This window comes from Stylophora pistillata, unplaced genomic scaffold, assembly GCF_964205215.1.
Source record: "Stylophora pistillata unplaced genomic scaffold, jaStyPist1.2 SCAFFOLD_551, whole genome shotgun sequence".
Classification (NCBI taxonomy): Eukaryota; Metazoa; Cnidaria; class Anthozoa; order Scleractinia; family Pocilloporidae; genus Stylophora; species Stylophora pistillata.
The window spans coordinates 45,003-68,938 of record NW_028290854.1 but is presented as its reverse complement, the minus strand read 5'-3'; the positions used below and the strand labels follow the sequence as shown (position 1 = coordinate 68,938).

Genomic DNA, 23,936 nt, shown 5'->3' with positions numbered 1-23,936 from the left:
GTCTATCGTCTCTTATTTTTGTTTTTATTTTCTTTTTCCGGGCTAGGAATCATGAACTTTCTTGTGAATGGACCTCGTTGTCTCCTTGAGTCTATACGCTTGTGGCTTTTTGGAATTCTGGACCCGGACAGGCACCAATGCATCCAGACTCTCTGTCCAGAACGACCCGTCCAGTGCGAGCGAATAACTACCCGAAGCATCCGCCTCGTACCAAAGCAACGAAGCCGTTCTATTCTCCAGTATGGTTTGTACTCTCCCAAGCAGTATTCTGGGAGCCTGGAGCGTGCTTTCCGGCTCTACCAGTGCTACAAATTGTCCTGGCCGAATGTCGTCCGCTTCGTGCTGTTCACTGTCCTGTGGAGCCTCCAGTGTTTTTGGCAAGAGGCTCTCCTCCGCCTGCCCACGTGCTAAGTCAAGCGCTAAGTTCAGCCTTTCGGCAGCAGTGCGCCGGTCGTACGTCTCTTCAGCCTCTCTCCGAGTGTGTCTGAGGGCCTTGGCTAGGCTGTCTTTCATTTGCTCATCGCAATCACCCCGGTTGAGCGCCCAGGTCAGAAATGCGGAGCGAAGGCCGTTGACTGAGACCGCACGGCCAGTCAACCTCTGTAAGAGTCCTCTGATGTGAGACGTATACGAACTACTAGTGAAGGGCTGGCCATTGGCATTCTGCAGGCAACAAAGAGGTATTATCGTTACTGCTGTCATTCCTAGGATTGTTGAAACGACAAAAACAGCACAGAAACAAGAGAGAAACGATTACGGTATGAATAGCTATAAAGCAGTGCAGTGCGGTGAACTCACCACGAGTAGCGTGCTGTTCTGTGAAGGGTCGGACAGCAATGGTCGGAAATCTTTGACAAAGTTGTGCAACAGTCTGGCCAATTCGCTGTTCGCCTAAGGTGGAAAACAAGAGAGGAGAACATTAGATGAACTGCTCCCTCGCATGTTTTTCTTCATGCAACTTGTCTATCGGTCTGTCTGTCTGTCTGTCTGTCGATACAACTTAGGCAATTAAGACTTTGGCAGCCTCGCGTGATTCTTAAAAGGTACTTAAGTTATCAAAGAAGAAACTCGCCACTAACCTGAATTGGAATTTCTTCGTGCCCGTGGTGACGCCAAGTTTTGTAGCGTTGGAGATGCAGCGTCGCTGAGCGGTCTGTGTTCAAGAGGAGAATGTTTCGCTCTCTGAAGCTTGCGGCCTGGAATAGGCCTGTGATTTCTTCTTGTTTCATTACCTCCAGAGTCCGTATCTCTAGGCAACGACTTGGCGGAATGTGGACGTACAGCGATAACAATACCAAGTCACTGGCTTCGCGTGCTTTTGCTTTCCTAACCAGGCAAGCCTCGAATTTCTCGCGCTGAAGGGCGAGCGCCTTAAGAACATCCTCCCTATCGAGCAAAAAAAACAAGGACAGATGTCAACCCCAGGCGAGACACGGAAAAAAAAAAAAAGAAAAAAAAAAGACACTCGCTTGCTTACCATGAAATCCAACGATTGAGGGCCGCCAGTTCCTGTTGCGTTCTTGGCCGCTCGAGCTCTCCTTGTCTCTGAAGAAGAGTGGCCATCTTGCGCAGCTGTTGAATGAGTTCTACGTTTTTGAAATCTGGGGCCTGTCGGCGGTGTATGTACTTCAGCGGGTACAGAAGCGAGGAAGCGTGGTTAGATATAGTTGCTGGCGAAAGACCTCTCTCATCCTGTTGAAAAAGGAAAGGCAACAGCTGAGACCGCTGCTCTGAGTTTGTTTTCCAGGTGCTTGCTCTCTCTAATTTTTTTCTTTCTGTTGTGCGAGAGCTCACCTGGTGTTCTGCTGCTCTTTATGTCTACAAAGTATTTATCATACACCTACATACACCTACCCTAAGATAGTCCAAATATGACTCGATCAAGGAGCGCTTTTCAAAGAGTCTGCGCGACAGATATTCCCCGCGGCTCTTGCAATAGCCCAGAAAGCCTGAAGATTTTAAGGGAAATTTGGGTTAGTGCCGTCATCAATAAAAGGCCTCCGTTTGTTTGCCTTGTTTGTTTGTTTGTATTGTTTTCACGAACTATAAAACTCACCGTAGATCCTTTCAAGGCTTTTCACCATTGTTGTTTCTGACACGTACATGCCTTGACGCGCGAGTGAGTGTTTGCGGGTGAAAAAATGGTCAACCTTTCGCAGGAACTCTTTTAGATCGTTGGGCATTTCCGATTCGCCCACTGCATATTTTCGCGACCTTCCGGTACTCGGAGGTCCGGGCTGGCATGCAAGAGCGTCCGGGACCACTTCCCTATCAGGGGGGCGTTGAGGCTGTGTTTCTTGCTGACAGACTGGCGCAGGCTGATCCGCAGTTTCCGCATAATTTGTCATTGCTAGTTTACGGGAAGGAGAGGGCCTCTCTCCTCTATCGCGGCGGTGACGTTTTTTGACCAGTTTTCGTCGCTTTTCTGGTGGTGGTCTTGGCGGGTTGAGACTAGGCGGCGGTGGTGGCGGCGGCAACTCAGGGGAGGTGTCGCTCTCAGAGGAGAAACTGTCCCTCCAGTCGCTACCACTACTTGCGCGTTGATATAGTGCGGTGTTAGCACCTCCTTTGTCGCTGTTGTAGCTCTGCGGAACTCGCGGAGGGCTCAGGTGGCGCGAGGAGATGACATAGGAACACCCAGCCTCGTTGTCTGACGGCAGTTCCTCTGAACTTGACGTGGCGTCGTACTCAACAACCTGGAACTTTGGAAGACCCTCTGCCATTTTGTAAATGAACTTCAGTGCGGTGCTTTAGCTAAGTGGGAAAGTACATTCATTAACAGGGTATGTGTCAAGTAGTGTAATGAAAAGGACGATTACACCTAGGGAAACAGTTTCTTTGGACGGCTTCAAATGCCTCGTCAACTCTCTTGAACCCCGTATTCAAGGCGAAACTAAACTGAAGGAGATCCCGTCAACTCACAAGCGTCAAAGCTTTGAAGGCCAAATTGAGTTTCCGACATTTTGAACGCAAATGGTTGCCTCGGTTCATCAACACTAGTCCACGAGCTATTCATTTTGCGCATGACTCAATTGGACATCAAAATGGTGGTTACCATGTTACTTAACGTCTCCTACGCAATTTGCAGCCAAAATTATCTTGAGAAAGGTTCCAAACTAGACTCTGTCGCTCTTTTTCCAAACCCTATTTTTCCCGAAAGATCAATTAGAGGCTCCGTTCCAAGCAAAGCATTCATTTCATAGCAACGGCCTCACACGACCCCCCCACCAACGCAGTGTGCCGCAGTTTCTCACTCAAGGAAAAGGAGCCGATTGACAAACAGCTTCTCGGCTCTTCCAGCTAAACGCCTAAACCGCGGTGGCGTTAGGGACGCTCAAGGCTCCGATTACACCAGCTAGCCCCATGTTTACAAAAATGCAACGCCAACATGTAATGATAAAAAAAAATGAAGCAGAACAACGTGCTAAAAAAGTACGCCTATATGCCACGTCCTTTTAAATCTAAGTTATAGTTTCTCACTTGCTGACGAACAGCCTCGAGGCTCTTCAAAGTAAACGGCCTAAACACTGGCTCAAGGGTGCGATTATACAGTCAGCCCCATGACAACAGAAATGCAACGACAAAATGTACATTAGAAAAGTAACGCAGATATACTCGTGATAAATAAATTAACTGCTCCAAACGTTCGATCTCCTTTGAAGCCTAAGAGTTTGTTCTCGAGGCTCTTCAAGCTAAACGGAGGGCGTTCACTCGAGTGTTAAGCACGTTTCCAGTTAGGTTATTATAAATCAGTTCACCGCCTTAGCCGAAATAATCTTCACGGCAATCTTCCGCCCCTAACTATAAATCTGACACTGCCTACACAAAATGAGAAAAAGGTACTTACCTATCGGTGAAGCTTGAACGCAAGGTTTAGTGCAAAGTGGACAAAACTGAAAGCCACACGAAATCTGTTGACGCGAAGCAAGACGCCAAGACGCCAAAGCATCCGATTACAAAAAACCAATGGCAACGCAATGCAAACAGCAGGCGGCCTTGGCAGCTGTTAATATTGAGAGATAATTAACCCTTTCACAGCCATGAGTGACAAGGAAATTCTCTTCTCACAGGATGAATTCCATATGAAGCACACATGTGAGGCGGAGAATGAAGGAAAAATCTGTTAGGGGATTATCCTGAGTTCACACTGTACCAAAAAATAAGGAAATAGTTTTAGGCATGGAGTGATTAAGGTCGGGTTCCACATAAGTCATTTCAATCTTTCCTTACAAAATATCCACAAGAGAATTTTTAGTTGATCCAATACCAAATTCTCCAACTTAGAGAAGAATTGTATGGCAGACAGTAAGGAGAACTGCTAATGCTATCTTGGTGAAAGTGTTAACAATGACTGGGAAGCTTAGGAAAACTTGGAGGCAACTAGTATGAAATAAATATAGGCATCACTAACCCCCAAGTAAGAATTCAAGTGGTCAGTGAAATTGATTTATATGCTCAACTCAGTTTTACATGTCAAATAGTTTTGACTGACTAGAAAAAAAACTTTAAAACAATTATCCTCCATTATGGCCACTCATTGAAAATAGTCCAAATAAATCATCCAAATGGATTTGACACAAATGTAAATAGAATCTGTCAATTGGCTTTTCCATGAAATACAATGACTTGCTTGAATTATGTGTGTTGCCATGAATACCAATCAATGAGTCATTTAATCATGGATGTAAGATAATACAAGTGGTATTTAAGCCTTTCCTTCCAGGGTCAGGCTTTGAGTTCATTTAATGTGGTTGTAACTTCTTTGGATGTGTTACAATTCAAATGTCATTTGTCAAGCAGCATATTTTTATGTTACTGTATACTGTTTCAGTGTTCTTGTAGATCCCGCAAACTGAAATTTATCAACCATTTCACTGCCATGAGTGACCAAGACAGAATTTCCTGCTCATGATATCAAGTCCATTTGAAGCAGGCAAGTCAAGGGGATTTTTAGTGGATCCAATAGCAAATTTTCCAAACTTACATGAAAAAGATTGTATGGCAGACAGAAAGAAGAATTACTAATGAGATCTTGGCAGTGAAAGGCTTAAGAATTACTGGGAATTTTGGGAAAACTCAAGAGATATAATTCCACTAATTCAGTATTATGCATACCTTCATGCTCTTGTAATAACTTCTGATTCTGGTCCTCTGAAATAAAGTCCTGTAAACAAAAAAAGATGAAAGATGAAAGATGTACCAGATAATTCATGTCATATAGAATGTGATAACATGGTGAACCCTCTAACTCCCAGAGGCGACCAAGGCAGAAATCCTCCTTACAATATCAAGCACCAACAACTTTATTTGTACCCTTTGACATAATTAAAAAAAAACAATCATTGTTACATGAAAAATAAACAGAGTAGGGAGAATCACCAAGGGCATCTCGGCAGTGACACAGTAGCAGTTTGGTATGTAAGGACAGAACAGAATAGGATACAGGTTTTTTGCCAGGACTCATCTGGCGAGATGCCAGGAGATACCGCAGACTGTCTGTAGGTATCCCAGGGAGGGGCTCTTTGTGCTCGCGCGTCCAAAATATTAGAGGATTGCTTTGGTCCCAGGCCTGAGGGAGTGGGAATTGCTTATAAGAATATAGAGATGGAAAGAGTAGGGGTTGGCAGAGGGTTTTTAGCAGGACGCGGCTGAGAAGGCACGAGGACAGGTCGGAGACTGTTTGTGAGTATCGCAGGGATGGGCTCTTTGTGCTCGCGCGTCCAAAATATTAGAGGATTGCTTTGGTCCCAGGCCTGAGGGAGTGGGAATTGCTTATAAGAATATAGAGATGGAAAGAGTAAGGGGTTGGCAGAGGGTTTTGGGCAGGACGGGCCTGAGAAGGCACGAGGACAGGTCGGAGACTGTTTGTGAGTATCGCAGGGAGGGGCTCTTTGTGCTCGCGCGTCCAAAATATTAGAGTATTGCTTTGGTCCCAGGCCTTAGGGAGTGGGAATTGCTTATAAGAATATAGAGATGGAAAGAGTAAGGGGTTGGCAGAGGGTTTTGGGCAGGACGCGCCTGAGAAGGCACGAGGACAGGTCGGAGACTGTTTGTGAGTATCGCAGGGAGGGGCTCTTTGTGCTCGCGCGTCCAAAATATTAGAGGATTGCTTTGGTCCCAGGCCTGAGGGAGTGGGAATTGCTTATAAGAATATAGAGATGGAAAGAGTAAGGGGTTGGGAGAGGGTTTTTAGCAGGACGCGGCTGAGAAGGCACGAGGACAGGTCGGAGACTGTTTGTGAGTATCGCAGGGATGGGCTCTTTGTGCTCGCGCGTCCAAAATATTAGAGGATTGCTTTGGTCCCAGGCCTGAGGGAGTGGGAATTGCTTATAAGAATATAGAGATGGAAAGAGTAGGGGTTGGCAGAGGGTTTTGGGCAGGACGCGGCTGAGAAGGCACGAGGACAGGTCGGAGACTGTTTGTGAGTATTGCAGGGATGGGCTCTTTGTGCTCGCGCGTCCAAAATATTAGAGGATTGCTTTGGTCCCAGGCCTGAGGGAGTGGGAATTGCTTATAAGAATATAGAGATGGAAAGAGTAAGGGGTTGGCAGAGGGTTTTGGGCAGGACGCGCCTGAGAAGGCACGAGGACAGGTCGGAGACTGTTTGTGAGTATCGCAGGGAGGGGCTCTTTGTGCTCGCGCGTCCAAAATATTAGAGTATTGCTTTGGTCCCAGGCCTTAGGGAGTGGGAATTGCTTATAAGAATATAGAGATGGAAAGAGTAAGGGGTTGGCAGAGGGTTTTGCGCAGGACGCGCCTGACAAGGCACGAGGACAGGTCGGAGACTGTTTGTGAGTATCGCAGGGAGGGGCTCTTTGTGCTCGCGCGTCCAAAATATTAGAGGATTGCTTTGGTCCCAGGCCTTAGGGAGTGGGAATTGCTTATAAGAATATAGAGATGGAAAGAGTAAGGGGTTGGCAGAGGGTTTTGGGCAGGACGCGCCTGAGAAGGCACGAGGACAGGTCGGAGACTGTTTGTGAGTATCGCAGGGCGGCGCTCTTTGTGCTCGCGCGTCCAAAATATTAGAGGATTGCTTTGGTTTTAGCATTTATGGAGGAGGAGTGAGGGTCACTGTGATGATAATTATAGATGAAAGGTTGAATTTGCAGTGGAAATAGACCTACTTGCAGACTATTTGTGGCCTAAGACCACTGACCGGAGAAGCCTTGTGATAGTTTCTGGGCTATGGGTTAGTCAGCAGCAGAATGGAGTTAAGAACTGCTCTGTTTATGGATGAATTTTTAAGGATAGCCTAGCTGTATAACAAGGAGTATCTTTAGCAGCTAGGCATGGTCACATAAGACATGCAGTTTTTTGATGGAGTTGTGGGTTTCAATTAGGGCTGAAGAGGATTTGGAGTTGGTGAGCAAGCAATGCAATGAGAATGAAATATGATAAAAAATTGGTTACACACAGACATACATTCTTGATTTGTTAAAGCAGGTTGAGTAGATGGCATCAGTTGCTGATGTGGACCTGCTATCTACTTAGTAGACTATAATACACTTACATTTAAAAATATATCCTAATATAAAATGGTTATAAATACAGATAATGCATAAATAAAGACATTAGCATGAAATGACTGTATGAATAAATACAATGATATCAATAATAATTATGCAAATGAAAGGTCTAGGGGAGACCAATCACGATGACAGCTAATAAAGTGAACGTTAACAATATATCAATTCATCGATACATTTATTGGTTGGAGTAGAGGTTGTGCCAAAAGCGATTTGGTCAATGCATTTTGAGAATTTCTGAATCAGTGAGCCTTGAATGAAGAGTAACTAGGCTTGCAGGATTTGAACTGGCTCTCGAGTTGGCTCTCCAGTTTGCTGTAAAAGTAGTTTTCATGAATCCGCGGGGGAAGCTATATCTATTGCTCTTTGCGAGCAGTGCGTAGATCGATTGGACAGGTACTATAATTATGAAAGGCCATATTAAATGGGGTCGATCACCGGGCACTGAAATGTTTTTCTTGATCGCGTGACAAAATGATTTCTCGGCCAACAAAACTATTCTCGCCCACTTTTGTCCAGTATGGCTTTCCATACACGACGGAATGGAATGGAATGGAATGGAATGGAATGGAATGGAATGCGCATATAGCGAGAGGGGCCCAAGGCTTTCTTTAAATCACACTAATGGGGCTTTCAGTGGCAATCTAATGGCACTCACCAAGTCAGCCACCGCGCGAGGGCCTGGAGGAGTTCCTCCACCGTGCGTGCGTGTTTTGTCCCCCCTGGTCGTTCTGGATGCGGGAGCTTGAGCGGAGACAGAGAACGCTAACCTTGGCCCGAAGCAAATTAAATTTCTTAGAGCAAGCAAAGCACGGTGAACCTCACCACTTAACAATCAGCTTCATGTAGCGTGAAGGGGTTGGTGGTCTGGCTGGTTACCAGTCGCCCCACCTCCTCCCCGCTCCCCGACCCGACTCTAGCCTGCAAATGTCCCGTGGTCTTTGAAATGGCCCGTTTTTGATGTGACTGATCCAACGCGAGCGTTGCAATGTATTTTTCCTAAGTGCAGCACTAATTTAGCTTTGTAAGGATATGGAAATCGTTTCTCTAGCCTCGATATAACGAGAGATGTGAGTTTTCTCGCATCGAGCATAAATGACGTTTCTGCGCCGTTTCCATTAAATAGCGTTGCCATTCATGAACTTCAAGGATGTCTTAAAAACAAATGAATCCTTTCAAAGCAGCCTTTTCAAATAACCTTTTTCTACAGGTAGAATTCTTTTAGCTTTTTAATTGTACCAACATCACTTCTCTAGCCTTGACTTGCTAACGAGAGATATGAATTCTTAAGCATCAACTATACATGTAGTTTCCCGCATTTTTGTTGAAATCGTGCATTCTAATTCTGCCAGTGTCGAACTTGAAGAAGAAGATTAAGAAGGAGAAGGGAAAAAAAAAAAAAAAGAAAAAAGCTTCAAAGGCAGCTATGGGAATTTATTTTTCCTACATGCCGCAGTATCTTAGCTTTGTAATATACTACCGAAATGATTTCTTTAGCCCGAATATAACCAGAGAGATGTGTCCAAGTTTCAACTTGATCCCGTGAGGTCCAACATTCATCGAAACTCGACAGAGAATGTACGAGAAAACCTGACCTCTGACCTCCTAAATCTCCTTGAAAAGGTTGCCTTTTGAAGAGAACAAAAAAAAAAAACAAACAAAAAAATGAATGAATAACAAGCGGCCACGTTCACTTCCTATTGAAGACCGTATTGGCTTCCTGTTTGTGGTTTAATTGTTTGTACGCGGAAGTTTATGTCCTGCAGCAATTTTTAGACAGACGCTTCGAGTTGAGCGTAACATCTACATCTACGCTACTAAGAACACATTTGTAACTAGGTAAATACGGCAGATTCATTTTGAAATGCAGATCCTGCTATTTTTCTTTTCACTTCCTGCCTGTCCAAGAGCGCATATTGGCCTTCCTGTTTTAAAATTAATCGGATCGAGTTTCAAAAGTGAAGTAAACACAACCAAAGAAGCTGCGTTTAAAAGGAAATTAAAAGAGGGGAACAGACCTGGGTTTCAAAGAAAGAAAAACAAACCAACAAAACAAACAAACAAACAAACAAACAGACAAACAAAACAGGCAGGCAGGCAGGCAGGCAGGCAGGCAGGCAGGCAGGCAGGCAGGCAGAAAACACAAACGAAACTGGAAGAAACACCGGGGGAGAATCTGTCTTCCGGTGCCAATGGCGCGTTTGCTTTTGTTTTGAGACCGTGTTTCCTTTCCAGCTAAGAGCGCATTTGCTTCCTTCCGCATATCTGAGCTCGTTTCCTGTCATTCGACACGCGATACAGTTATGCGCGACAGGTGAAGGACTGTAAATACCTTGCACGCTCACTGTCGCGTAGTGCAAATAATTGTGTTCTCGACTACGAGAGATCGTACGCTCCGAGTGAGGTCAATAAGCTGCGCGATCAAGAGTTCATATTGCCAAGTGCGCTCCAAGGGAGCAAGAAGATTTCCACATGCCCCCAAGAAGCAAACGGACAAAGACATCGAGGGGCGAAAGTGCGTCTGCGACTCCAAGAAGCCAAAGAGCCACCTACTCCGGCGCCGATTTCCTGCAGACAGAAGCTACCGAGGCCACAAGGTTAGGATTCAGCCTCGATTTTCTTCTTGTGCCATTAATTGTCATTGTAATTGTAATGGTAATGTTGATGTTGATGTGTCTTTAGTTCGCTCGTTAAAATACACGACGAACGTTACAGAGAGTAAAGATCGTTTACAATAATGATATAAAATCAATGAAAACATAGGATGTAGATTGTTACTTAGCCTGATTCCATTCAAATGGCAATTCTTAAAACGTTCTGTATTAATCCGTGGTAATTGGCGTGTTTGTGCCGATCTTAACTTAATTCTCGGATGACTTGTGCTCAAGGGAGAAGCGGAGGCAAGGGCAAAAACTGAAATCAAAAGCATTTCAATTCCAAATCACCTTTTCTTTTTTTTTTTTTTCTTATCTCATTTTTCAAACATTTTTGTTTTGTTTTGTTGTGTTGTTTTTCTTTTCAACGACTCGATGGCTCTCGCTTTTGATTCCCGGCACGGCACCGACTCCTTTGATTTGCTTACCAAATTTAATTCGGCACTGGAGACGAGTGGAACATCAAAATATGATGTAGGTCGATCTCAAACAGCACTCCTGTCTTCTCTTACAGCAGCGGCCGTGCGACTCGGCGCGATAGTGACAAGGAGGGGCCAGATGATGATGTCATGGGAGAAGCAAGGTACATTTTACCATTTGAAATAATTTTTTTTAATGCGCAATTCCATCGACACAAAGCGCCATTCGACAACAGTGGAGCGAATTTGGCGGTAATGACGCGTTGGTGAAGAACTGGGCCCAGTTGTTCGAAGGCTGATTAGTGCTAACCCAGGTTTAAAATTTAATCCGGGTTTCTATATTTCTCTGTTCAAAAGTGGTTTCGGGCTGATTTTTCCCATTTTATTAGAGCATTCAATTATCAAACTGTAGACAAATGGAATTAAACGGAAGTTTTCTTTTGAAAGCTTTCAGATCTGAAATCAAATTTCAAACGAATCCTTGGTTATTGTAACCCGCCTTTGAACAACCCAGCCCTGTTCGTTCATGACACCTTTAGGGGCCGACCATTTAACTGTTGAGGGGGGCGGGGTCATCAAGAATTTTTTTTTTCCCCCTTTTTTTCAAGCAATCTGCTGTGCAGGATAGCGTTTTTTTGTTTTGTTTTTTTCCCGATTTTTGGCTACATTTTTTTCTGTTACATTTGGGCTGCATGAAATGTCTTTTTTCTTTATTCCAACAAGCGCTTGCAGGAAATTTGTTTTCAAAAATCTCCCCCCAGCTCAGAAGTTAAATGGTCGGCCCCTTAGTCACCGGGTCAGTCGGTCCTGTCGCCGACCAGTTTGACTCGCCACTAGAAGTTAGAGTATTCACATCCCTGTACTTCAGTTTGTGATACGTCAGAACTTTTATTTATGAACTGTCACCGCAGAAATGCACCCCAACCCTTGGACTCTCCAGATCTGATTGTTAATTCTCCCCTCTAGCTGCGACACATTTCCTTGTCAATTGGTGACGAGAATTTGGCGCTCAATCAAGGGAACCCAACCTTAATTCATTGCAGTATTCTCACCAGCTGGGTTAACGGGATAAATGTATGGGATACTATAGGGAGAAGTTCAATGCAAATCACCTCTGGGAGAGTCCAAGGGCTAATTCAGGCAGTCGTTTAGTTGCTAGCGAGGGATGTCCGAGGCATTTGAAGGCTAACTTGGCTCGATAAACTTGACGCTCACAGAAACCCACTGCGTTTCTGGAGTTAGAATGAACCCTTTCACTCCAGTGACGATGGTGATAGCAACAACAGTACTAGTGACGGTTCCTAATAACAATCTGTGGATCAGCCACGTCATTCTAACATCGATCTAAGAGTAGACATTTTCTGCTGGCCGCGCCGACGCCGTGAGAATTGTTGAGCAGACAGACATCGTGGGAGCGGAAGGGTTCATGGATTTTCAACAAGGAGAGACTCGTTACGCGTGCGAACGACCGACAGCGTATTAAAAAAGCCCGAAGGAAACACAAAAACGAGACAAGCAACTAAGAATCTACTAACAATAGTCACCAGCGGGGTACCCTAGCGCTGATGTCTTTTCAATGTCTTTTTTGTTTATTCTCACCCACAGCCAAGAGTTTCTTGACGACAGTTCGATCGTGGAGGGGGATTCACCGGCCACCCACATGGCCCTCGACAACAGCATTAGAGCAAGGCAGGAACGCCCGTCTACCAGCCGGCTGATCGGACCGTACTTCCCAGTTGGTCTTGCCGTATCTCCAGAAGAACCCACGGCATTCAACTTCCAGCTGTTCCTCTTCGACAGCTTAAGGCTGCCACGGGGGCTTTTCCCAGAGGATGTTGACGAACAGGTCCAATTCGGAGACCTAGACCAGTGCCGGGACTATTGCGCCCGCTACGTGGCCAGCCGAGAAGAATGGTGCGAGCAACAGCCGCGCTCCACCGACAGAAGCCAGGAGATGAGGGGCGAGCTCTCCAAAGAGACCATGTTCCACCAGGCGGGCCATGCCCTGAGCGATAAAATGAGAACGGGGAACGAGTGGTTCGACCGTCATTTGGAAGATCTGCGCGTGGACGATTTCGGCAACGTCATGCACCTCCGGGCCCCTCACTGGAGCGACATCTCCGCGCAATTCACGCACGGCTTCCCACGTCGGCTGATAGCCCACTCTCACGGGGGTCTGCTGCCAGGAAACGTTGTGGTTGCAGCGCGCATCTCCAATCAGGCAGTGCGTAGCATGTCTACAGGTGAGACAAACAAAAACAGTCCACAATCAGTCTCTCCATCTCTGATGGTTTTCTTATACAGGGCCCCTGTAAAAAGAGAAGCCCTCTTGCTTGTTCGTCTGTCTCTCTTTTCTGGTTTCTTTTTTTGTTTTTCTTTTCTTTTCCCGTGGTTTTTACGTTTTTCTGTGTGTTTTTCCCGCGGTTTTTTCGATTTTTCTGTTTTTTGTTTTTGTTTTTTTTTTCTGTTGTTTTTTTTCTCTCTCTCTCTCTCTCTCTCTCTCTCTCTCTCTCTCTCTCTCTCTCTCATTGCGTCTTGCTTTGATTTTCATTTTTCATTCTTTTTCTTGCTTCAATCTTGCAGGAGACATAGCTGCCTTCACTTCGCGAACGATGATCGAGGGGCTGGGGCTGACCACATCCGAACTGATGTTGGCTCGCACCAGTGCGATAAAACACGCTGGCAGACGCGACAAACCGGCCCGCCTGGTCGAACTGATGACGCGATTCGGCATAGACTTCTTGACCCTAACAGCACTGACGGCTGAGCAGGCACAAGGCCTGAGGAGGACCTCCACAGATCGCTGGCAGCAACTCCTGCTCCATTCTCCACCAACGTCAGAGGAAGACGAGGCAGGAAGCAGTTCTGGCACAGAGTCCCAATTGTCGGTGGGCTGGGACACTGCTGGAGAATCGCAGACCTTGCCGCCGGGCGGACCGGGTACAGAGGGGCACGACACCGCCGTCAGGCAGCACATGGAGAGTCTGCTTCGGCGCTTTGTGTCTACCACCACTGTCATCGAAGAGCTCGGCGTCGGGGCTGGGCCAGGGCCAGGGCCAGGAACAGAGCCGCAGCGGCAGAGCCGGCGAGGCCGGCAGAGCCGGCAAGGCCCGCAGAGCGGCAGCTCCGGCTATCGACAGAGTAGGAGACCGACGGCTCGGCGGCGGACCGTGCTCCCCCAGGAGACGAGCACCTCGCGCGTCAGCGGCCAAGAGCCAGGAGAGGCCAGCCCTCCGCCGCCCCCTGCAGGAGATCCTCGACGAGCCCTGTTAGCCCTGCCAGGAATCCGTGCTTCGCGCCTTCCCAGTGAGGAATCCCTGGACAGGCTTGAACGGTTCTTGAGAGCCAACCAGCCCTGTGACCCCACACCGGTAAGCTGTAATGAGAATAAAAGAAACGAGTCACTGAAGGAATCATGATATGACACACGACACCAAATTTGTGATGGGGAACTGTACGTCAGAGAGTAAGGAGAATTTATGGGCGAGATCTTGGGTCTAGAGGGGGTTTGTGGCTAGACCGAGTCACTGGGAGACTAGATGGACCCATGTTTTCATTTCCTTTCTCTCTTTCTCCTGCCGTAGGTCGCACGAGCCGCCAAGGAGGAGAGGCAGAGTACGGCAGAGGAGAGCTACCGAGAGGTACGCGATCAGACGGTCGCAGCCAAAGTCTGCTCGTTGTGGACCACTTCCAAACGAAACTGCACGTGCCTGGGAGAACCGGCAGTGCGCCCCTCGCAAGGCGAAGAAGATCAAAACTGCCCGTACTGTCTGTGCGACGAGGAAGGCGGGGACGTCGAGCGAGTCGCGGAACAGTGCTTAAACCAGGACTGCCTCGTGTGCCAGTTCATGAACAAATTGGACCGACCCACACTAGTGGGACTCGGCCTGAAGCGCAACCAGCGCTTGGCTGCCATGCTGGAACTTGCGCCCTCCATCGCACGTCTGCTGAACTCTGGCCAAACCCCCGAGGAGAGAAGGCCGTCCCTTGTCAACGCATTGCGCGAGCTTCTTGGCTGTTCCTCGACCAAGCTTCGAAGCGTGGCCAACGCGGGTTTCCTCTGCATGCTGTGTCCGCGGCTGAAGCACTTGCAACTCGAGAGAGGCTGGGGAGATGTCTGGAGTCACCTGTCCAAGCTGGGCACGGCCATCGGTCACCACGAGGACCGCCAGAGCCAGCTGGCCGCCCTGGTCTTTCTCCTTCGAAGATGTGTTCGTGGCGAGGACCAGAGATGGTTGTGGTATTTGCAGCCGGACGACCCCGAGGAGCAACAGAGAATTCTCGCCCAGGTCTTCGCTGGCTGCTTTTCTGAGCAGACTGCCACCTGAGAGCCGACCTCAGCAGACCGCGCACATTCGAACCCTTTCCAACCCCGAGAGCGACGAGCATCCGATTTCTCCCCACGGTGGTAGAGCCGAGTCATTCGAGAACATCACGAGAAGGTAGGAAACGATTGCCAACCCTGAAAACTAACTCTGCTAGGGAAACCGATTCTCCTTGCCGGTGCCAAAAGAAACGTATAGAGAGATTCGGATACCGTCGTCGTCAGGGTGTAAAGGGTTCGATCGGAGAGTAAAAAAAGACACTGTGTTCGAACACCGACAGGAGCGAACTGTAGACCGCTTGGCGGCTAGGCTGTAAACAAGAATGTTTCTGCTGTGTCTTTTGCTCGTCAAGTGCCGACATTCGAGTCGCGTTTTTGCCGGGCAATGACTCTCGCAAGTGCAAACGTTTCAGGTTTTAAAAAAAAAAAAAGGAAAAAGAAAAGAAAAAAAAAAAAAGCCGATTCGAAATTCACAAGGTTCTGAAAACAAACAAAAACCAGACACACAAAAAGAGAAAGAAGGAAAGAAAAAAAAAACAAAACAAAAAACTGCAATTGAAGTTCAAGTGTTTTTGGAATACAGCTAAAACCCGCGTGTAAGAACCTAGTAATTAAGAGCCTTTTTTGGCAGAAATTTTGGATGTCGATACCCAAAAATGTCAGAACCTGTTTATTCAGCAAAACCCGCATGGCTCTTATAAGAAGAGTCATTCTGAATAACGATTCAACAATGTCGTAGCAAAATATGTCTCTAACCATAAAACAAATGTTTTCTATACATCTGATACTTCTGTAAAACATGTGTAAAAAAACAATACAGTTCTCCCACTGTATTCATGGCTCCCAGTCATGTATCAAAGCAAGTTTAAAAAAAGAAAAAAAAAAAAATGCCCTCCTGGCTGTAAACTTCTAAACTGTACAATTAAGTACATTGTTCAGTACACATTGTATGGTACAGTATCATTATTTAATGGCATTTTCATTGACGATATTTTAAGAACCTGTTTTGCCAGACATTCTTACACGCGGGTTTCTACTGTAGTTGCAATGTTTGAAATTAGAGGAAAATATTCTTCCGACACCGACAGAAATTGGAAGAAGAGGTCTTAGAAGAAGCAAAAAGGAAATTGGCTCTCTTCTATCAACTGTTGACATTTGGGTAGGGTTTTTGTCAGGCAAAGACTTCTAACTCAACAAGTTCTAGATTTCGATTTTGTACTGTATAATTATTTAATGGCACTTTCATTTAAGATATCTTAAGACTTCTAACTCAACAGGTTCTAGATTTTGATTTTGTACACTATAACTATTTAATGGCATTTTCATTGAAGACATTTTAAGAACCTGTCTTGCCAGACATTCTTACACGCGGGTTTTTACTGTAGTTGCAATGTTTGATATTAGAGGAAAATATTCTTCCCACACCGACAGAAATTGGAAAAAGAGGCCTTAGAGGTAGCAAAAAGGAATTTGGCTCTCTTTTATCGACTGTTGACATTTGGGTAGTGATTTTGTCAGGCAAAGACTTCTAACTCAACAAGTTCTAGATTTCGTGGCAGCTGTACAATAACTCGTAAGTGGAAAGGCAATAAAACGAGTTTGTGTTTTTGTGGCAAATAGTGCTCTCATTAGTACTGGTCTGTATCGTGGGCACTTTCCAAAGTCCAAGGACTGTTTTGTTTTGTTTTGTTTTTGTTTTGTCTTTTTTTTCCCCCTCGCTTTTTGCATCACTATTATTAAACTTGTTGGGGCCATTGCTGAGATCATCACCATCGATCATCACTACCCTCAAAGTCATTTGCAAGGATTTAAAAACCAGTGCCCCTGTCTCGAGGTGGAAAACTTGCAAAACACTCTTGAACATCGAGGAAAAAAAAAAAAAAAAAAAAAAGAAAAAGATTGCTTCATAGGGCATTCGAAAAAATCCCTTAACTGGTCTACTCTGTCGGCTTTGCCGTACCTACAAAAATCATTACCATGTCCATGCTGGACATGCTACCAAAAAGCCTTGCCGACCCAACAATGAACCAGCAGTTACTCACCTTTCAAGCTTTTCTTGAAACACCTCGTTTCATCCACAAGTACAACAATGTCCAGAAATTCCTCGGAATGCCCGTCCGACTTTGAAGTTGGAGTCGCATACTGGTTAAGAAATAAAAAAAGCTATTCTCAGCGAAAAATGAAAGGTTCCTGGCTGGTTGGCCGCCATTTTCTCGGTCCAGTTCTCTAGTCTAGCTATCGTCCCATTGTTCTGGCGCAGAATTCTGCGCCAGAACAATGGTTGACCATATTTGGAGGATTTCCATGGCTGGACTCTCGTAGTGGAGAGATGATGGACTTTGGGCAAGCGCACATTTCCCAAGAATCTACCCGAACCCACGCGAGGGAGGACAGCCGAAAAATAAAAATAAAAATTAAAAAGTAATCGAACCATACATCCTCTATCGACACGGAACTTGGAGGCCAAGCATATCTCAACCTCCTCTCTAATTAAACTGCCAGAAGTGATTGAACTGTTACTTCTCCCTATAATATTCATGCACGATCCAACAAACAGCTAATGAGAATACTCAAACTCGTCAGGTAGATGATGTCCCCTCGATCGCGCACCCAATTCCCATAACCTGTCTACAAGGAAATGTCTGGCAGCTAGAGGGGACACTTGACAATCACATCTTGGGAGTTTCGGGGTCAAGAGCGCGTCATCAGCACCTTTTCCTCGTCTCCCGTTCTCGCAGGCGAGTTTTGCTTGTCATTTAGAACCGGTCGGGCTGAGAGTTGCATTTGAAGCCCCCCTCACACGACAACCTACTTAGACTGAAATTTCAAGCCAGGTTCTCATCGGTGGAGTTGCCGTGAGAGTGTCCGTGTCCTCAACCTGACTACGATTACTGTCTGCCATACAATTCTCACCATGTCAGTTCCGAGAATTTGGAGCTGGAAGCGACTAGCAATCCCCTAAACTAATACCTTCCTTTATTCTCATCACTTGTCGCCTTGATAATGTATCGATATCGTAGGGAGAAATTCTCTCTTGGTCAGGGGAGGCAACACAATTTTTGATTTAGCTCTGCGTGCAGTTTGAACACAGCGAGTACATCTTCGTGCTTAGTTTCCTCTAACACCCGAGCAGAACACAAGCCCCACTATAATAGGCGCTTAAACATTTCGACAGAGATCAAGGACCAGTGCAACTTTGAATCCTGCACTAGGGCTAAATGCCTTTCAAACCAGCGGGTCCAGATCAGACGACAGACGCACATTTGCCATGGTTCCCGCACGCATTCACCGCAGACCTGCAAAGAAGGTCAGGGGCCCATGCAAATTTGAATCAGGGCTGCTCGTAACTGAGGAAACAGCAACGGCGAAACGACAATTCTCACACTGAAACTTCCACACATACATGCATGCATGCATACGTATCACTTTATTTAAACTTGGATTTAGTGTAGCTCGAGAGAGCTAGTATATCCGAGTAAAATACAGCCAAATTTATAAATATAAGTACAAACATATCTAAAATTACTACGCGCGCACGCACACACACACATACATATATATACAACTGTCATTAGTTCTTCTTGCTCCCTCAAAAAAATACTATTCTTGGCTCCGCACTACCTTTCAAGCTTTGCAACCACCTCATTCCGTCGACAAATGCTCCACCGTGTACTGTGTAAAGAGGACAAGAAAATCATAGGTCAACATGAGATCATTGTGGAAATCGATCGCAACACTCGTTCATCCCAGCACTAAAGGGTAATCCGGCCCGACAATCAATTCCATACGAAAAACTTTGGATATTGCTGCTGGCTTCATCAATATTTTCAACGTGTAAGCCCTACACTTGCCAGCTCCCTAGGGAATCATGTGGGCAACCCCCTTAAATACAGGAAATCTTCTCCTGGCTGGATTTTTGTCCTTTGACTCCCGTAAGTGACCAAGACAGAATTTCTCCTTACAATAGCTAGCAGAGAAGTACTGAGAATAGATGAAATCATCAATCAGGGGGTTTCAGGTTGATGCAATACAAAATTCTCCAAACCGACATCATGAGAACTCTATGGCAGACAGTAAGGAGAATCAATTTAAGGAGATCTCCCTAGTGAAGTTGTAGACAAATGAACAATTAAGATAAATGAAAAGAAGGAAAAATCGCAACCTCTCCATGATTAGGCCAGTTCAAAGCGGACAGGATGATTCCTTGTTAAAATACACTGCCTCGGTTAAAGAAAAAAGAAAAGAAAAAAAAAAACATAAGGGGGCTATTCCATATGAGACATGAGAATTTGACAGATTTTCCAATTCAAAATATGAGAGCCAAACTTATTTCTAATGAAAGCTTATACATAGTTCTATAAGAATCCAAATCTACACTGGCAGTATTGGTCACGCCCAGGGTGTGTGACGCCATTGTTTTTTAGGGTTTTTTATTAACCGAATAAGCCATTTTACATACCAATATCTAAATTGCCATATCTCAAAGAAATTGATTGCTATGAATCAGACTTTGAGATCTTAACTACTCACTAGGATGGGCCTTTCAATGGCAAAAAAAAAAAATTCTCAAACATTTGATGCCTCAGACAAAAGACAAAGACATAAAAGACACAAAGACACAAAAGGTGTTGCGGACACGACCTCCAGGGTATGATTCAGAGCAACATTTATCTAATTTCTGTCTAGGTTGTCAACTGTTTCAGGTCTTATTTATGCTGCTCTTATGGTTGAGTATTATGGTAATTTTGATACCCCAGCTTGACACATTTGTAAAAACCCAGAAAACCTCATAAACTTTTCAAACATGAGAAGATACGTAGATATTTAGTGACACAAATGATAGTTATAGACATATTATGATATATGTAAGGCTATCAATTTTTTTACAATTTTCTAAAGTATAAATGGCCTTTGATGCCCAAAATGGGCTAGATCGTCAGAGTTTTTATATGTTATTTGTTATTTATTTCCCAATTTACAGATAAAAGCAATAAAAACAGCATTTTTACTTCAGTGGCATTACTCTGAACATTATTAGTGGTGAATGAAAAGCTCTTTCCTGAACATTGGCAAAATAAAAAGGTACTTCAGGGGTAATTTTATGACACGACTCATTACAATTCAAATAGTTCGGATCTGGCTTTAGGAGACATTTAATACTCAAATTTCGCCTCTAAATGTCACGTCCGCAACGTAGAATTGACCAAAGATACATTGATCAACTACAAAAATCTATCCTTGTTTACGTCAAGTTAATTAAGAGAAAACTTGTTAATGCTGTTTTTAAATGATGAGAAATGTTCAATTGTTCTGACATCTAGTGGTAGGCAATTCCACAGCTCGGCCTACAATATGATTGAGGAGAGAAAACTTGAAAACATCAGTTTTGAAAAAGGCCTTTAAGCAGTGTAACTCCACTACTATTTTCTGATGTTATAGTGTAGGTGTCCTAAAAATTTACACACGACAGAAGGTTGAAATCGGTATTCTCTGGAGCTTGGAACATGACCAACTCTATTCCTTCCTAGAAAAAAAGAAAAAAAAGGAAATTCTACGCGAATATCAATTTGGCTTCCGATAGAACCGCCCTACCCGACGAGCCGTACTCAAGGTCACGGACAAATTAAAAGGAGCGATGGATAAAACACGAAAGACAATACATGTAACTGATAAAAATACCTTGCAACAATACATGTGTACCAGGCCCTTACTGGGCAGACTACAACGCGCACATACGTGAAAAATTACACTCTTGACCGGCGGAAGACAGCCGGGTGTCTTTTTCATGCATCCCTAGTGCAAAAGCCTTTACTCTATCAAGTCCAAATGTAAACCACTTGTAGGCTCAGCAACAATAGATCAGACTAGAAACCAATCAGATTTACACAAATTAAAGTAGGTTGTGCTGATTGATACACATAGTAGCTGACCAAAATAAACAGACGCTTCAATTGTTTTTAGGTACATTGACAGACACTGACAAAATTTCATTGCCGAGTAAGATTTCGGCAGAGGCACGAATTTTGATCGCACGTCACGTCGACCATTCGCAGGATGGCGTGGAGTTGACCTTCTCATTTCATGTCTCCACGTAGCTTGAATTTGGGAAACACACTGGCATGAAACAACAACATCCATAATGAGAAAATTTGACAGATTCTGCTACTTTAAATTATAGGATATACCACCATGCGCCTGCCCGTACATTGTTTAAGTCACGTCTCCGATGACTTTTCCTGAAACCTATCTTGGTGACACTTGTCGTCTCTTAATTGAACTTTCTGTCAGAACAAAACATCCAGGTCAAATTGTGAATCTTATTGGGTTAAAAATTATTAGCAGTCTTAGTGTAACGTTACTTCAGAGTACTACCCAACATGCGATTCATTGGAATATTGTTAATTGTGTCCTTATCTTGTTATGCACCTTTCTTATTTTCCCTAGATTCTTCCATGAATTTTGTAACCCCACATTCACCTGCCTCAAATGAATTTTTCTGTGCTTTTTTTTTTATTGAAAATTCAGTCCCACAAAACCCAAATACAATAATTGGAGTATACCAATGAGTAGATATGTATATCGGTGATTTCGTAAATTCTTCATCCACTTGTGATTTTCATCTGTTCGCAGATGACTCAAATCTGTTTTATTCTGATAAAGATTTACAGCATCTTGAGGAAACGGTCATTAAGCAACTCGGTGAAATTAATACATGGCTTTGTGCTTAAACAAACTATCTCTTAATATTGATAGAAAAAAAAACACACACACACACACATTTTGTAATATTCCATCCTTACCAGAAAAAATTGAATTACTCTATGAAAATTGAAATAGATGGCAAAGCAATTAATGAGCATAAAAGTGTTCAGTACTTGGAAATTCTCATAGGCTATCAGCTGTCTTAGTTAGAAAGAACATTTTAACAACTTTGGACAAAATTATCTACGACGCATTGTTCTTTACAACATTGGGCATTATCTGCATGTCAAAGATTAACTTTAGTTCGATTACACCATGCCATCATTCTTCCTTTTTTCTTTTCATACTGTTGTATAGTCTGGGGTAACACCTATGACCCTAATATGAAACCAGTCCAGAGAATACCAAAGAAAATGGTTCGTCTGATTACCTACTCTGATTTTTATACTCGTAGAAGTACTTTGTTTTTTCAACTTAAACCTCTAAAACTTCAGGATCATATCAAACTTCAAACTCTTTACCTCATGCACCAATTCTTGATCGGCAAATTAACAAAGCTTTATGACTCGTTCCTTATTAAAACTTCAGATAAGCATAATGTTAAAACTCGCTGTGCAACTAGGAATACTATTTATGTTCCAAAAACTCGAACAAACTATCATGATGGTAAATTTAATATTCCATTCAATGGACCTATCGACACAAAGGTCATCTTGCAGATAACATACATTTCTTCCAAAATGCAGCTCTTTCTTATAACAATTTTACTACGCAGAAATACAGAAGAACCTTGCAATGGTTTAGAAATGTAAGTTCAAAAAAATGATTCGAACAGAAAATTCTACGCGTCGCGTTGAAAATGTCGCAACTGACCCAAGCGCTTTGATTTTTCTTGAGCTTCAGGCTAGTGTACGATTTTCTTTTTCTTTTTCTAGCAGATTTCTCTTTTGCAAATCACAGATTTTCATTTCGTTCCGTTTCACAAACTGCATAGGGCATTCGAAAATCCCTTAACTGGTCAACTCTGTTGCCTTTGCAGTACCTACAAAACTCACTACCACGTCCATGCTGGAAATGCTACCAAACAGAGAGCCTTGCAGGCACAAAAATGAAACAGCAGTTACTTACCTTTCAAGCTTTTCTTGAAACACCTCGTTTCATCCACAAGTACTCCAGTGAGTCCAGAAATTCCTCGGAATGTCCGTCCGACTTTGCAGTTGGAGTCGCATACTGGTTAAGAAATAAAAAAAGCTATTCTCGGCCAGAAGTGAAACGTTCCTGGCTGGTTGGCCGCCATTTTCTCGGTCCAGTTCTCTGGTCCAGCTATCGTCCCATTGTTCTGGCGCAGAATTCTGCGCCAGAACAATGGTTGACCATATTTGGAGGATTTCCATGGCTGGACTCTCGTAGTGGAGAGATGATGGACTTTGGGCAAGCGCACATTTCCCAAGAATCTACCCGAACCCACGCGAGGGAGGACAGCCGAAAAATAAAAATTAAAATTAAAAAGTAATCGAACCATACATCTCCTATCGACACGGAACTTGGAGGCTAAGCATATCTCAACCTCCTCTCTAATTAAACTGCCAGAAGTGATTGAACTGTTACTTCTCCCTATAATATTCATGCACGATCCAACAAACAGCTAATGAGAATACTCAAACTCGTCAGGTAGATGATGTCGCCTCGATCGGGCACCCAATTCCCATAACCTGTCTACAAGGAAATGTCTAGCGGCTAGAGGGGACACTTGACAATCACATCTTGGGAGTTTCGGGGTCAAGAGCGCATCATCAGCACCTTTTCCTCGTCTCCCGTTCTCGCAGGCGAGTTTTGCTTGTCATTTAGAACCCGTCGAGCCGAGAGTTGCATTTGAAGCCCCCCTCACACGACAACCTACTTAGACTGAAATTTCAAGTCAGGTTCTCATCGGTGGAGTTGCCGTGAGAGTGTCCGTGTCCTCAACCTGACTACGATTACTGTCTGCCATACAATTCTCGCCATGTCAGTTCCGAGAATTTGGAGCTGGAAGCGACTAGCAATCCCCTAAACTAATACCTTTCGTTATTCTCATCACTTGTCCCCTTGATAACGTATCGATATTGTAGGGAGAAATTCTCTCTTGGTCAGGGGAGGCAACACAATTTTTGATTTAGCTCTGCGTGCAGTTTGAACACAGGGAGTACATCTTCGTGCTTAGTTTCCTCTAACACCCGAGCAAAACACAAGCCCCACTATAATAGGCGCTTAAACATTTCGACAGAAATCAAGGACCAGTGCAACTTTGAATCCTGCACTAGGGCTAAATGCC

The 23,936-nt window shown here is 44.4% G+C and overlaps 3 protein-coding genes and 1 long non-coding RNA gene across 4 annotated transcripts; 2 read left to right on the top strand and 2 right to left on the bottom strand.

Annotated features, from left to right (window-relative positions):
- LOC148715735 (uncharacterized) lies at positions 1 to 3,856 on the bottom strand. The gene is made up of 5 exons (XM_088746575.1): positions 2,057 to 3,856; positions 1,478 to 1,805; positions 1,080 to 1,386; positions 799 to 891; positions 1 to 663 (listed from the first exon to the last, which is right to left on the bottom strand). The coding sequence occupies exons 1-5, from the start codon at positions 2,721 to 2,723 to the stop codon at positions 43 to 45; spliced, it is 2,016 nt and encodes a 671-aa protein (XP_088602701.1). The 5' UTR covers positions 2,724 to 3,856; the 3' UTR covers positions 1 to 42.
- A 6,142-nt stretch (positions 3,857 to 9,998) lies between these two features.
- On the top strand, positions 9,999 to 14,018 carry LOC148715734 (uncharacterized). The gene is made up of 4 exons (XM_088746574.1): positions 9,999 to 10,123; positions 10,695 to 10,763; positions 12,205 to 12,842; positions 12,919 to 14,018. Exons 1-4 carry the CDS (start codon positions 9,999 to 10,001, stop codon positions 14,016 to 14,018), a joined length of 1,932 nt encoding a protein of 643 aa, XP_088602700.1.
- A 1-nt stretch (position 14,019) lies between these two features.
- On the top strand, positions 14,020 to 15,744 carry LOC148715733 (uncharacterized). The gene is made up of 2 exons (XM_088746579.1): positions 14,020 to 14,082; positions 14,184 to 15,744. Exons 1-2 carry the CDS (start codon positions 14,020 to 14,022, stop codon positions 14,925 to 14,927), a joined length of 807 nt encoding a protein of 268 aa, XP_088602705.1. The 3' UTR covers positions 14,928 to 15,744.
- A 2,555-nt stretch (positions 15,745 to 18,299) lies between these two features.
- On the bottom strand, positions 18,300 to 23,368 carry LOC148715732 (uncharacterized). The gene is made up of 2 exons (XR_015995877.1): positions 22,754 to 23,368; positions 18,300 to 18,595 (listed from the first exon to the last, which is right to left on the bottom strand). It is a non-coding gene; the product is annotated as an uncharacterized LOC148715732 (long non-coding RNA).
- Positions 23,369 to 23,936: the final 568 nt, after the last annotated feature.